We start from the raw sequence: 12,529 nt of genomic DNA, 5'->3' as shown, positions 1-12,529 counted from the left end.
CGGACAACAACAATGGCTGCCGTTCGTCTTTTGTCGGAGGCACTCAGGCTGCACTCGGCTTCATTCGGGCTCACTCGAACTCGCCACCTGATTGGCCAACTGTCGCTGTCAATCATAGAACGATGAGCGACGACGCTGATAGGCTCGTCCCTTTGGCGTACAGAGCCAATATTGCAGAAAGGCGGATCAGGCCAGACTCACTCCAGAAATCAAATGGAAATGAGATTTCTGGAGGGAGGGTTTACCAGGCTAGGCGAGAACTGGCCTGAGGCTGGTAAACAGGTCAATGTTTTTTCAAATGTTTTGTGATAATCTACATTTAAACTTGATTATATCCAGGGCAGGAATTTCATTGCAGTCACCACGGCCATGGCCCTCGTTGCCCCTCTGTTTGGCCACGTGCCCCTCAAAAAATTACATGTCCTACGGCCACAGTGGCCCTTCACTTCGTTTAAGTTCATTGCGTTCACTTGTTGTGCTGCTGTGCACAGGGCAGATCACCGCCAGGCCATGTTAACCTAGCCAATTATTATTTTAAAACAATTTAAATTTGTGAAAATAGCCAATCTACAAGCTATAATTATGAATAATTAAGAAATATAATATATTTGAAATAGTAGGAAATCAACTAAAGTCATTATTAGTGCAAGTTCAATCACATTTCTATGAAAATAACTTGTGGGGAAAGTGACCCCTACTTCAGTCAGTGAAGTCCGGGTCTGAACGTGACAAATATTGAGACCAATATGACTTTGTACAAATATTGGTAATTTGCCAATACATTATTCTGTGAAATAAATTGGTTATATTTTACTGATAGTTATGTTATTCTTGTACTATATTAAAATCATCCTTAACCTTCAAGTTAAATTCATTATTTCCGTGGACTTAAAAGTCTTGGCGGTCGGCCTTTATGTTCTCAAAACATTTACAACACCAAAGGCAAAGTGGCCTAGCCCCTAAAACAACGAAATTCCAGGCCTGATTATATCCCTTGGTTTAGTAAACGGCAAGATACCATTATTGTATGTTGGTTACTTGTTCTAATACAGTCTGTACGGTATGTGTGTGTGTGTACTGTACACACCTCCCTCCCATGATATCATGTATTATACTTCTATCTTAGAAATAGGTGTCTCCAATTCCGTTTGCCTCAACAAATAGACTGACTGAGAATTTAGGATTTGTGTTTTTTAGTCAGATCTTGCACTTATACGTTGCTCTGGCTAAATTGTACATTTTCATCCGCAGGTTCACTTGCATTTTCCTGAATTAAAGCCACATATGCATGCATGTATTGCCCTACTCACAGTGCGGCATATTTCATCCTCATGATGACTGTGTTCTTCCAGTCCCACTCTTTTTATCTCATTGATGGTTTCGTGGTTGAGGGGAGAACGAGGGGTGGTGTACACACAGGTGCAGGTTCTGAATAAGGGAAGGGTGAGCGAGTAAACACTCGCTCAATATCTTTTTTTCTTTTTGAACTAGGGACTCGCCATCAGGGCTACATTATGTGGTACACGGCCTAACCACTCAGCTATTGGATCGCCCAAAAGTCCCTCAAAATCTAAGATGAACAGATGAACAGAGAACCATTTTAGTGTATACAGTCAAATTAATAAATGTTAAGAGTAGAACATTTTCATTAATTAAAATATTAAAGCTGTACTGTAGACTGGCAGTAGGCGGGTCAGCCATAGCTAAATAGGTACAGATGGCATCTGGGAATCAAAAGATCCTCGGTTCACTACCCGGTCCTGGTCTATGTTTCAGTGTCCCTGAGCAATACACTTAACCAAGATGCTCCACAGGCACTATATCAATAGTGCCTAGTGCTCCTAAGAGTTGAGATGTGTTAAATGCAGAGGTCAAATGTATCTTATGTGCAAATGTACTGTGACAAAATAGTACCCTGAGTGAGTACTGACTGTAGATTTTAGTCTGAGTGGGTATTGACTGCAGACTGTAGAATGAGTGGGTACTGTAGATTGTCTGAGGGGGTATTTTGAGTCATTTAGTTATCATAGAACCAACACAAGACAACCTCAGGACTCAACTGGTTAGTACAAGTATGCTCACTGCGTACAGAGTAGGCACGGACCTATACCCGGCCTACTATCATGGGTTTGAATCTAGCCCGTCACATAGCCCGTGACGTATTGCTTGTCCTCCCCTCTCGTCATGCAGCCAGCTTATTTTGGGGAAAATGTATCCAAATAGGCAGAAACAAAGTACATCCAAGTATTCTTCATGTCCTATCACACAGTAAAATCCTCAGTGTTAATTTATCCATTTGTAACTCAGAGTGTAAACTTAGAGTATACAAATGTAACAAAATTCTGATACAAATGTACACTCTCAGAGTTAAATGAACACTGAGGATTGTCCTGTGCTAGAACCTTTTCGAAACATGGTTCACTAAGAACTAATGGGATGCCATGTCTTTGTTTTCTAACACAGGTATCATTGACAGCTGTGTTTTGGAAACACGGCAGGTGGTGGCTGTAACAGGAGATGGCACTAACGATGGCCCTGCCCTCAAGAAGGCTGATGTTGGATTTGCCATGGTAACAACCTTTTTTAACGATTTTTCCATTAAATTGATTCCTTGACTGTTTCCAGGTTGTCTAATCTGACTGTTGCATTCTTCAAAAAGTAAATGTAATTTTAGCCAAACCTCATCCCTGATAAGTCTCCAAATGAATGGCAGCTCCTTCATTAAGGCAGTGTAACAGAATAGATCAACAAAAGTTGACCTTGAATGAGTTGGCTTTTGAGCGCAGTGAATATGTATGTGCTAGATTACTGCATGCCTTGTACAGTACAAGAGTTTGTGCCTTCCTGTATTAAAGTGTAAACCTTGTATCTTATGATCTTGTGTAGCCTGCATAGATTTGTTTTTACTTCATAACTCCCCAGTGACTTTGACCGCAGTCCCTCTACAACATATCCAATTTTCACCCATGCCAAAAGTTGTCGTTCTATTTTCATTGATTCAAAGTGGCAAACAGTAGGGGGTGCACCCTCATCCTGCCCCTGCTGGGCTAACTGCGAGACCCTGCAGCTAGGGCAACTGGCTGTGAATAAATGAGCCCACAGGAGAGAGAGATGCATTAGCCACGGAGGAGAGAGACTAATGGCGTTAGGAGATGCTCAGCAAGACACATACCATTAAGCCCACAGAGAGAGAGAGAGAGAGAGAGGGAGAGAGAGAGACTTGCACATCTAATCGGTAGCAGTGGTTAGAGCAGTCGCTCGAGCGGTTATGCAAGCCCTGTGAGGTCAGGAAAGGACAGACAGAAATGGTTACCACTGCATCACTGTTTACTGTACAGTCCGTCACCATACTCCACCGCTCACTTTACATGAGATAAATGAACAGCTTGACGGAGGTTGAGAGTCTAACCTAAAAGCAGTTTAATTGAAAATGGAGAGAATAATGATATAGTCCAGGGTATGAGTTCGCCCAAATTTGCAGCACGGAGACAGCTGGTCATATATATACAGTATATATGACCAGATATATATCTATATAGGTGTATATATATATATATCTCGATATATATATATATATATATATATATATATATCACTATATATATATATATATATATATATATATATATATATATATATATATATATATAGTGATATATATATATATGTATCAGAGTCAAAGCTTAGAATTTCAGTTCCCAGGAAACACAAGGGATGAATTCTTGTTAAAACACACTTGTGCTTGGACCAGCACATATGGCCTGAGTCCACCCTGTGTTTTTAAAATTGAATCTTGTCTGATTGAGCCAGCCAGATCCAGCAGCCATTATGTGAGCCAGTGGCTCATTGTTTATCCCAAATAGCTGATTCATTTGAGCCCAAATCAATTCCCATCAACAGAGATTATTTCTGACACAAAAAGCCCTCCATTCAATTTAAACTCAGATGACACTTTTGATCGTGCAAAATGGCTTTTGTTCAGCACACGTGTCGCTTTCCTCCACTGTTGGCCACTGACGACATATAACATACTGTAGCATCTTGAAGGTCTGGAGTAGATTCTTGCTCATGAGCACATCGTCAGTAGTTGGACGCAGGGCACGCAACTCACTACTAAATGAGTAGTATGCAGGGATGTTGCGTGAAACAAAACAAGTGCTCCCCCGTAAACCAACAACACTGTGTGAGGAACTGTCAGTGAGGAAATTACACGCCTGTTGTTTTCATCGCGGTGCATTTAATATGCATAATTTTGGATTACCCACATTTTTGTGGAAACATGTATGCATAACTCATAGGATATGGAATATTTATGAGGGAAAATATTAAATACAAATGTACTGTAAAACTCCTTTAGGATTTGGGAGAAAAATAACTGACATGTACATGTATTGAACAGTGATGATGATTCTAAGGATTTAAACCACCACACCATGGGACTTGTGGACAGGGACTTGTACCCTGTCCAATCTTCAAAACCACAGTTTGTTCCCAACTTGACTCTACTACCAACCCCCTTTTTCCAAATGTGATAATGGTAGACAATAATTTAATGAAAGCAGAATCAGCCTCATCTTACTCTTTCTCTTATCAAACCCACATCATTGGGTGAATGTAGTTTGTGCATTAGAAGCAAACATAGCCATAAACATGTCAAATAATGCAGCTTCCGATTTGTAGCCGTATAATGCAACTCAGACGGGAAAGTACATACTACTTTTGTTATGGTCATCATCACATCTCTGCTTCCGTCTCTCGTCAGGGTATCGCTGGTACAGATGTAGCCAAGGAAGCCTCGGACATCATTCTGACAGACGATAACTTTACCAGCATTGTCAAGGCAGTCATGTGGGGGAGAAATGTCTACGACAGCATCTCCAAGTTCCTCCAGTTCCAGCTCACTGTCAACGTTGTGGCCGTCATTGTGGCCTTCACCGGTGCCTGTATCACACAGGTATGCTTAATTTGTAACCGAAAATAGCAGATCTACAAGCTGACAACCTGTCGCAAGCTTTTTCTTTTTCATGACACCGACACGCAACAAAGTATAAATCGGGTCTGGAGGCAGAAGCCAGAAATGTTGTCTCATAACCTGCCTGCAGTACAAGACAAAACAGCAACCACTTTTTGAGAGAAATATGAATAGACAAATATTATACACTGTATCCACATTCTGTTCATACAGTATTCAATATGTAGCCTGTATGTTATCGCCTAATACAGATCCTATAAATCCTTGTAAAACCTTCAGCATTTAAAAAAAAAAACATTGCACATGTGAAACTGTACACTCATTGCACATACTTCGGATTGATGTTGCACTTACTCTACACATTTTTGCATCCATCCACATCTTTGTTGTATTTAATGTACACTGTACAGCTGCTGTGTCCATTCCCAGTTTGATAATTACGTTCACAATGTTGTTTACCGTCTTTCTCTCGATGCTGTGTGTACATTGGTTTCTGAAACAACCCAGCAGTTATATATTGCGAGTTGGGTGGTGCTTGGTTTTTGCTCTGCCGTGTTCAACCTGGCAGCCAGCTGGCCACGTTAAAAACAAATTTTACAGCTAAATACAGTAGTACACTAAAGTATGTTTGTGAACATATTGAGCACTGTCTTGTTTGACAGTTTTGACATGAGTTTCGCAAGCCATCCATGTTGCGATGGACCTCACTTGGATGAAATTGCGATCTAGTCTAGCAACAACTTTTTTGATTAATTTTTGATTAATCAAATAATCTTTTTTTATGTGTATATTATCGTTTTATAATATACTAAATTGATTGGTCTGATTAACTACTTAATCCCTATTTTATACTTTGTCATACAATAGGCTACTGCGAAAATAGCTTATGTACAAGCTCAACCTCATGTGCTTATAGATGGGCTATTTTAGCTAATCAATATTTTGTTTTAAATTATTGATTAAATCAATTAGTTCAATTAACTGTTGAATCCCGAGTCGATATCATGATTATACAAATTAAATTACGGCGGTTGGTCTGTCAACTCATCGTGCCATATTCATCATGCACCATGCGACTGATTTGACATCAGTCGACAGATCCAGTGTGTCTGTTACCTGGTCTCACTGCCCCTCCCCTCCCTCTAGGACTCTCCCCTGAAAGCGGTGCAGATGTTGTGGGTCAACCTCATCATGGACACTCTGGCCTCCCTGGCGCTGGCCACAGAACCCCCGACCGAGTCCCTGCTCCTGCGCAAGCCATACGGCCGCAACAAGCCTCTCATCTCCCGTACCATGATGAAGAACATCCTGGGCCACGCTGTCTATCAGCTTGTCATCATCTTCACCCTGCTCTTTGCTGGTAAGGATGAATGATAGGAGCTAGAGCTGGACATGACATTAGGGGAAGTGTAGTAGCACTGATAGTCTGCCTGCACATTGTGTTGCCACGTCATCCGGGGAGCTTGTGTGTGCAATTGTCAATACTGTACCTGGAGCATACCTTGAAAGCTATATCCAAATCAACCACTAGGGGGCTCTACACATGCAAAAAATGGGCGTGGCATACACAGAACAGACTGAATTTAAATGTGTTTGTCCGGTTATTACACAATTCCTAACACTGATAAATCATGTGTAAAATGATTTTGAAATCACCCAATACCACCAGTACCAAATACATGCCATGTGCCTGGTGCAAATTTGGCCATAAATCATTGACAGTTTTGTCCAAACTTCTCAGAAGTAGATGTATATGTGTTATTAAGCTGTTGAAACATTTCCCCCAAATCGTTTTGAAATTGAACAGTCGGTGGTGATGGTGTTGCCGATAAAGAGGCGTCACAGGTTTGGTCATAGAAGAATAAATGTCTGTCTGATTGTCATAAAACCTTTAACTGCCGTTTGTCTGAAACTGTCAAGGGTCTGGACCCCTCACAGCTTTCAACTTCTAACAGTCCATGTTGGCACAATTGTACATTCACCTCTTTGTAGCTACAGTGTACCCATGTCTTTTTCCTGTCTTTTGACTCTAAAATGTTCTAAACTGAGAAAAAACACAAAGGGAAGAGGACATCCCACAAAAAGAGATGGGAAGGTGTTCTGTGACATTGGTAGAGAGATACATTGTAGCTCAAAACTGATCCCATTATGTAAAATGAAGCACATCTGCTTGTGAACTCTCAAGCCCATTATTCTCAACAGTGCACCAGATCCTCAGTACAAGTAGAGAGAGAGATACTGTTGCTACTTCATGTATATCTTATAGTTTCTGTCTACAGCAGCGATTGCCGTGAGGATATTGGAAGTGGGCCCCCAAATAATTGGCAAAACACTATATGATTTTAATGATGATATAATATTAATATAAAATGTAAAAAGTATTGGAAGATATCAAGGTATTTTGTCTTTAAAACCTTTAAAATGTGTTTCATTGTGATACCAAAAAAAAATAACAATTTTGTACTATGTTGGTTCCATCGATCCAAGCCAGAACATAATCGATTGATTGATCAATTAAATAAGCATGCACTGAAAATGCCCGTGCCCCACCCATCTCACCACTTAACATGCCAGCCATTCGGCTGCCACGTTAAGTGGTCACATGGGTGTACCACGATTGCTTTCAAGATTTTCAAGTGGGCCCTGATCCAGAAAAGGTTTTCTGGGAACCACTGGTCTAGAGGATGAGTTAATACAGGAATAAGCCCCAAAAGGCCATGGCTTATAGTGATTTTAGAACATATTTTACAACGGCTTTGAACACAGCTCAGCCAATCCTAATCCATGACCGGAACTATCTGTGAAATTCATTACCATGCCATGAGGTCACCAAAGTCACCGGGGTTAGTTTACCTCTAACGTCACATCCACCACCATGAAAGCCACATTCCTGTCAAGCGTTTGAATGTGTGCATACTGCATACGCACGCACGCACGCACTCACAAATGAGAGTTTTATTTTATCTGTTACTTTCCATTTAAAAAATATATAAATGTCCTCAGAATAAGGTAGGTAAATTGTGAAATGGGGGATGCCTGAAGTCCTGTGTCTAAAGAGCAATTACAATCCAAAGAAAATAATCCCAAGGCACTCTTCAGAAGGTTAAAAAAGCTTTAATAAAACAGGATAGTAATCACAGAACAAGTAAAAAAAAAAATCACACCCTGTGTGAAGAGAGTGGTGCCTTGAATACATCGTCAGGGCGGCCGGTTTCTCCACCTTAATACGGGGCCTTTGATGAGCCCCGTATTGATGTTGTCATCAATGTTTGTTTATTGGACATACACCCAGACACACAGACAAAGTCAGATATAGTAGTGGTTGGCACTACTCAAAAAAAGCATGGGTTTCCGAGGCTACTGAGACACAGACTGACTAGGAAAAAAAAGTGGGCGGTGTGGTCATCAAAGTTTTTGGCAGAATTGGTAATTGGAAATAATTACGTTTTTTACGTTCTACTGCCGTGTTTTTTCAATTACTTTTTTCATTTATTTTTTATATATTTTTGGGAAAATGAAAAAAATAAAATACAATAAAACATTTAAATAAAATAAATGAAAAAAGTAATCGGAAAAACACGGCCCCCTCACGCATTAGGAGGGCTGGGTGAGTCTCCAGAACCAAGGACAGGTGTTTTTGATGAATCTAACATGGTTAAAATGAAGTTTGAAGTTACAATGGGTTTGTATAGGAAGGGGCGTGTCTGATAAAATGAATATCAAATATCTCAATAATTAATCAAGCAACTTAAAAACTGTCTGGGGGGTTCACAAAGGCCTGAGTAGATGATAAAATGACCAAAAGTTTTTTTGAAAGTGAAATATCCCTTTAAGCACCCGTCAGTCGGTCAAAAGAAATGCGGTGCGCCACTGGACGTTCTTAAACGTGTGTAAGATCTGTACGTTTCAGTCTGTGCAGCTGCGTCCATGCTCCATCATGCTTCCATCAATGCTTTTGTCTTCAGCATCCCTATTCTCCTCAGAGCCTTGTCCACGCTGGGGATCAGCTTTTCATGAAAATGCCACAGCCTGGTGTCAATGTGCGGCTGCCCTTTGCAGGTCGGGTCGTAAGTGGGCGGATTGGTATTTTTTGTTGTTTTTCTCATTATGCAACTCCGGACATGAATAATCCGAGCCATATCTCGAGTGACGTCAACAGTGGTATTCCCGAGGTATTTTGACAGGCAGTGCACCGATGTCTCTTCCACCATGCGCGGCTGAACTATCATCTTCGAATCACAACAATCACAATATGGTGTGTTTATTCTATCTCTGTGCTCCAGAATATTTATTCCTGGCACGCCTTCCCATTGGGGAGGGTGGAAGGTTTCAACACTTCTTCTGTCGTGTGTCAGGTCAGTTGGAAATACGTCCATCTTAAATCGGAACACCCCTGCCTTTGGTTCCTGCTTTTCGAGCTGGCTCATCAGAGCCGTTAGGTTGTCGTGATGGTACGGTACAATAATCTCATCGATATCGTTCAGTAAAATATAGCGAGAGCGCTCCATATTTCTGTATAAACAGTCATTGAGTGTGGCCAGCTGGCCATAGTAGTGCAGGTCTCCTCCGTGCTTATCATATTTCCATCCCCTCGATGGTGTCAAATACCTGTCTATAGGCCAGGGTACCATCTCTACGAAACCCTCCTGGCTGTAACTGTGCAGTAAGCGATCGAGATCCGGACCACAGCTCGTATTGTAGACCACCACTCTGTCCACGCCCAATAGTCTGTACATTTCTAGGGCCTGTGTGAAGTGAAGAACGTTGTTGAAATCTCCAAACAAAGCGGATATGCAGACTGTGAAGTCAAACTGGGGCTTTATTGCCCCTGTCCCACCCGTCTTCTGATTACGTATAGGGAGGAATCTCTGCTTCCGTGCTTCTCCGCTGTCGGGACGAGTTGAGAGGGTGACGTGAGTTTGATTTTTGCAAGCTGTTGGAACCTTACATATGACAAACTTGGTCTCAAAGGGAAAACCAAAATGATCTCCATTTCCGTGAAAGCTAGCCGGAGTGCTGTCGCTGGACAAGTAGCCATCACAGCAGAAAACGCAGTGAAGCGGCACCATGGAATCTTTCCGGAGTATAGCAATGAGACGCAAATCCCGGCCGTTCACCCTGTTGTCCATGTAGGCTGACACCATTAGGTGCCGAGTGTTGTTAATACGAGTGATGCTCTCATTACTCTGGGGACTGCAGGGACACGTGGGACGTGGCTCAGTAGGTCGTTCGTTCATAGCTGTGATGATAGCTATGATGAAGACAGCAGTAGCAGCAGCAAGGAGGATGAATCCCTTTCTCATCATTGCACCGTAGAATCCCGAACCCCAAGAGGGCTAGCGGGAAACTTCCGCGTGCGTCACAGAAGGGGGCGTTCAGTAGGCCAATCAGAGGCAGGTGGGGGCGGGACAACTAGATTCTGACAAGTCCTGGAAAAGACGTGCTGTGATTGGCCAGTAGTCAACGCACTGTAATTGGCCAGTAGTCACTTTGAGTGGCAGCTTCCCCTCCGATACAGGTCGCTCCAATGAACTGCAGAGGCCAATGAGTTATCTAGGTTTCTATTGTAGTAGGTACTGTAGAAATAGCTCAGGTGCAAAGCTCAGACATCTGGGGAACTCTGGGGAGGGGAATTCCTTATATACACAGTGGTATGATTACTATGATATAAAAGTGACATCATTCTGCGTCGTCCTTTTATACTCCTGTCATCGTGTCATGATGACCTCTTAGGTAACCATGGCGATCTAACTTGTACAACCCAAACTCCCAGGACTGGGAGGGATATTTGAAGCAAAAGTCCCCAAGTGGCCAGCTATGGTACTGCAAGCTCTGGCCCACAACCGGTTATCTGTGCCCAGCAGCCATATCATATATAATTTGGGCCTCTTCCTTACTTCTTTCAAAGGTGTTACCAATGATACTAATGAAGGCTCTGTTCCATTCTGGTCAAACAGTGTAGAGTTATTGCACGCCTCCGACGCCTGTGATATTATTATGATTACGTGTGTATTTACTGCTTATTTAGGATTATACCAGTGTGGTAGGCCAACATATAAAGGCAAGGGTAAAATACATACATATATGAAGGTTAATACTGCCTGTTTGGAGTCATTAACTGAGGCATGCTCTGTAGGGTCTCATATTTGGGTCCGTTCTCAGAGTGTGTAGATTGTAAATTCCGTACCATTCCCTTATCTCAAAGAGGAGAGAGAGATAGGCTCAAATGACATGCTTGATGCCTATGTTATGGGGGAGGAGAAAGACACTTGCTAGGTGCTCATAGTATTTGCCCAGTGAGTAAAGGCACATACTGTGGGGTCCTTGCTTAGATTTTCTGAGGGTCGTAAAAATACCTTAAATCCCTTATCTGGAAAGAGAGAGAGACCCAGGCCACCTTAGGGGATGGGCATGATATCTGGTGGGAGGCAACATCCTTTGGGTGGGTCTGTATTGCAGAGTCACTGGGAACTCAGTTTCGTTGAGGACTTGGGACGTGGTACTATTGTCATTGTGTTTTCTGTGTTTAATTCCTAGGTTTATAACCTGACCTGGTTAGATCTTGTTAGTAGAATGTGAGCCTACTGGCAGGATCGTAGTTGACTAGGATAGTAGTTGACTGGCCGCTTAGCAGCACGATTGGCTGCTGGGTGTGTTAATGTATGTTTGTATTTGTGTTAGTAAATAAAAAAACATCAAAGGCACAGGTCTGAGCAATAACTACTTCAATTCCTCCCAAACTCCTGGCCTAGTCAGAGGGCTGTAGCCAACCAGATGCATGAGTAGTTGCGCCTGGTTGGATTTCTGAACAAACAGAGTCAGGGATCCAGGCTCAACCAGGCTGGATTACTGCAATTCCCTTTAAAAAAATCGCTGCTAAAACGATTGCAGTTTATAGCTTACAAAATGCAAAACAAAAACAAAAAATCACACCCTGTGTGAAGTGAGTGGTGCCATTGATGAGCCCTGTGTTGACCCCCGTATTGATGTTGTCATCAATGTTTGTGGACAGACATAGAAAACAGACTAGAAAATGTGCTCCTCGGAGCACAAGTCTCCGCCAGCAGACCCGTGCTATTTCAACCAAAGGAAATCACTTACCCTATCTTTAACCATAGTTTTCTAGAAATGTTCTGATTCTTAGATCAGAACATCTAAGAGTGACATCAGTGCCATCAGCCAAGCTAACATTGGACATGTTAGCTTGGCTGATGGCACTGATGTCACTTCGAAACATGTAAACAATGTTTCGAAGTGACACACCTATTTATAGGGCTCTATTTCGTCATGCGTCTCGCTAGCCAATCAAAGCACACCCTTTCAACATTTTGTCACGTGTCACGTGATGCTTGACCAATGTTAGCTTGGTGGACACACGGACATACATACATACATACATACATACGGACACACGGACAAAGCCAGATATAGGAGTGGTTGCCTTCGGCACCACTCAAAAACATGCCTACATGTTTTTGTACTCAAGTGGATTTCTTCAGGCAATTGTGTTCGACGATGAACTAGTTTTTTTTTATTATAGCTTTGTTAACATTTATT

The 12,529-nt window shown here is 42.0% G+C and overlaps 1 protein-coding gene across 1 annotated transcript in view; it reads left to right on the top strand.

Annotated features, from left to right (window-relative positions):
* Positions 1 to 12,529, top strand: part of LOC311049561 (plasma membrane calcium-transporting ATPase 1-like) — a 133,260-nt gene that overhangs the window by 90,973 nt on the left and 29,758 nt on the right. Inside the window, exons 15-17 of the mRNA XM_084063201.1 lie at positions 2,464 to 2,570; positions 4,763 to 4,954; positions 6,119 to 6,332. Of these exons, the coding sequence (XP_083919327.1) occupies positions 2,464 to 2,570; positions 4,763 to 4,954; positions 6,119 to 6,332 (513 nt within the window). The remainder of the gene's footprint in view (positions 1 to 2,463; positions 2,571 to 4,762; positions 4,955 to 6,118; positions 6,333 to 12,529) is intronic.

This window comes from Gymnoscopelus microlampas, assembly GCF_963454915.1.
Source record: "Gymnoscopelus microlampas genome assembly, chromosome: 7".
Taxonomy (NCBI): Eukaryota; Metazoa; Chordata; class Actinopteri; order Myctophiformes; family Myctophidae; genus Gymnoscopelus; species Gymnoscopelus microlampas.
This window is presented reverse-complemented; position numbering and strand designations above follow the sequence as displayed.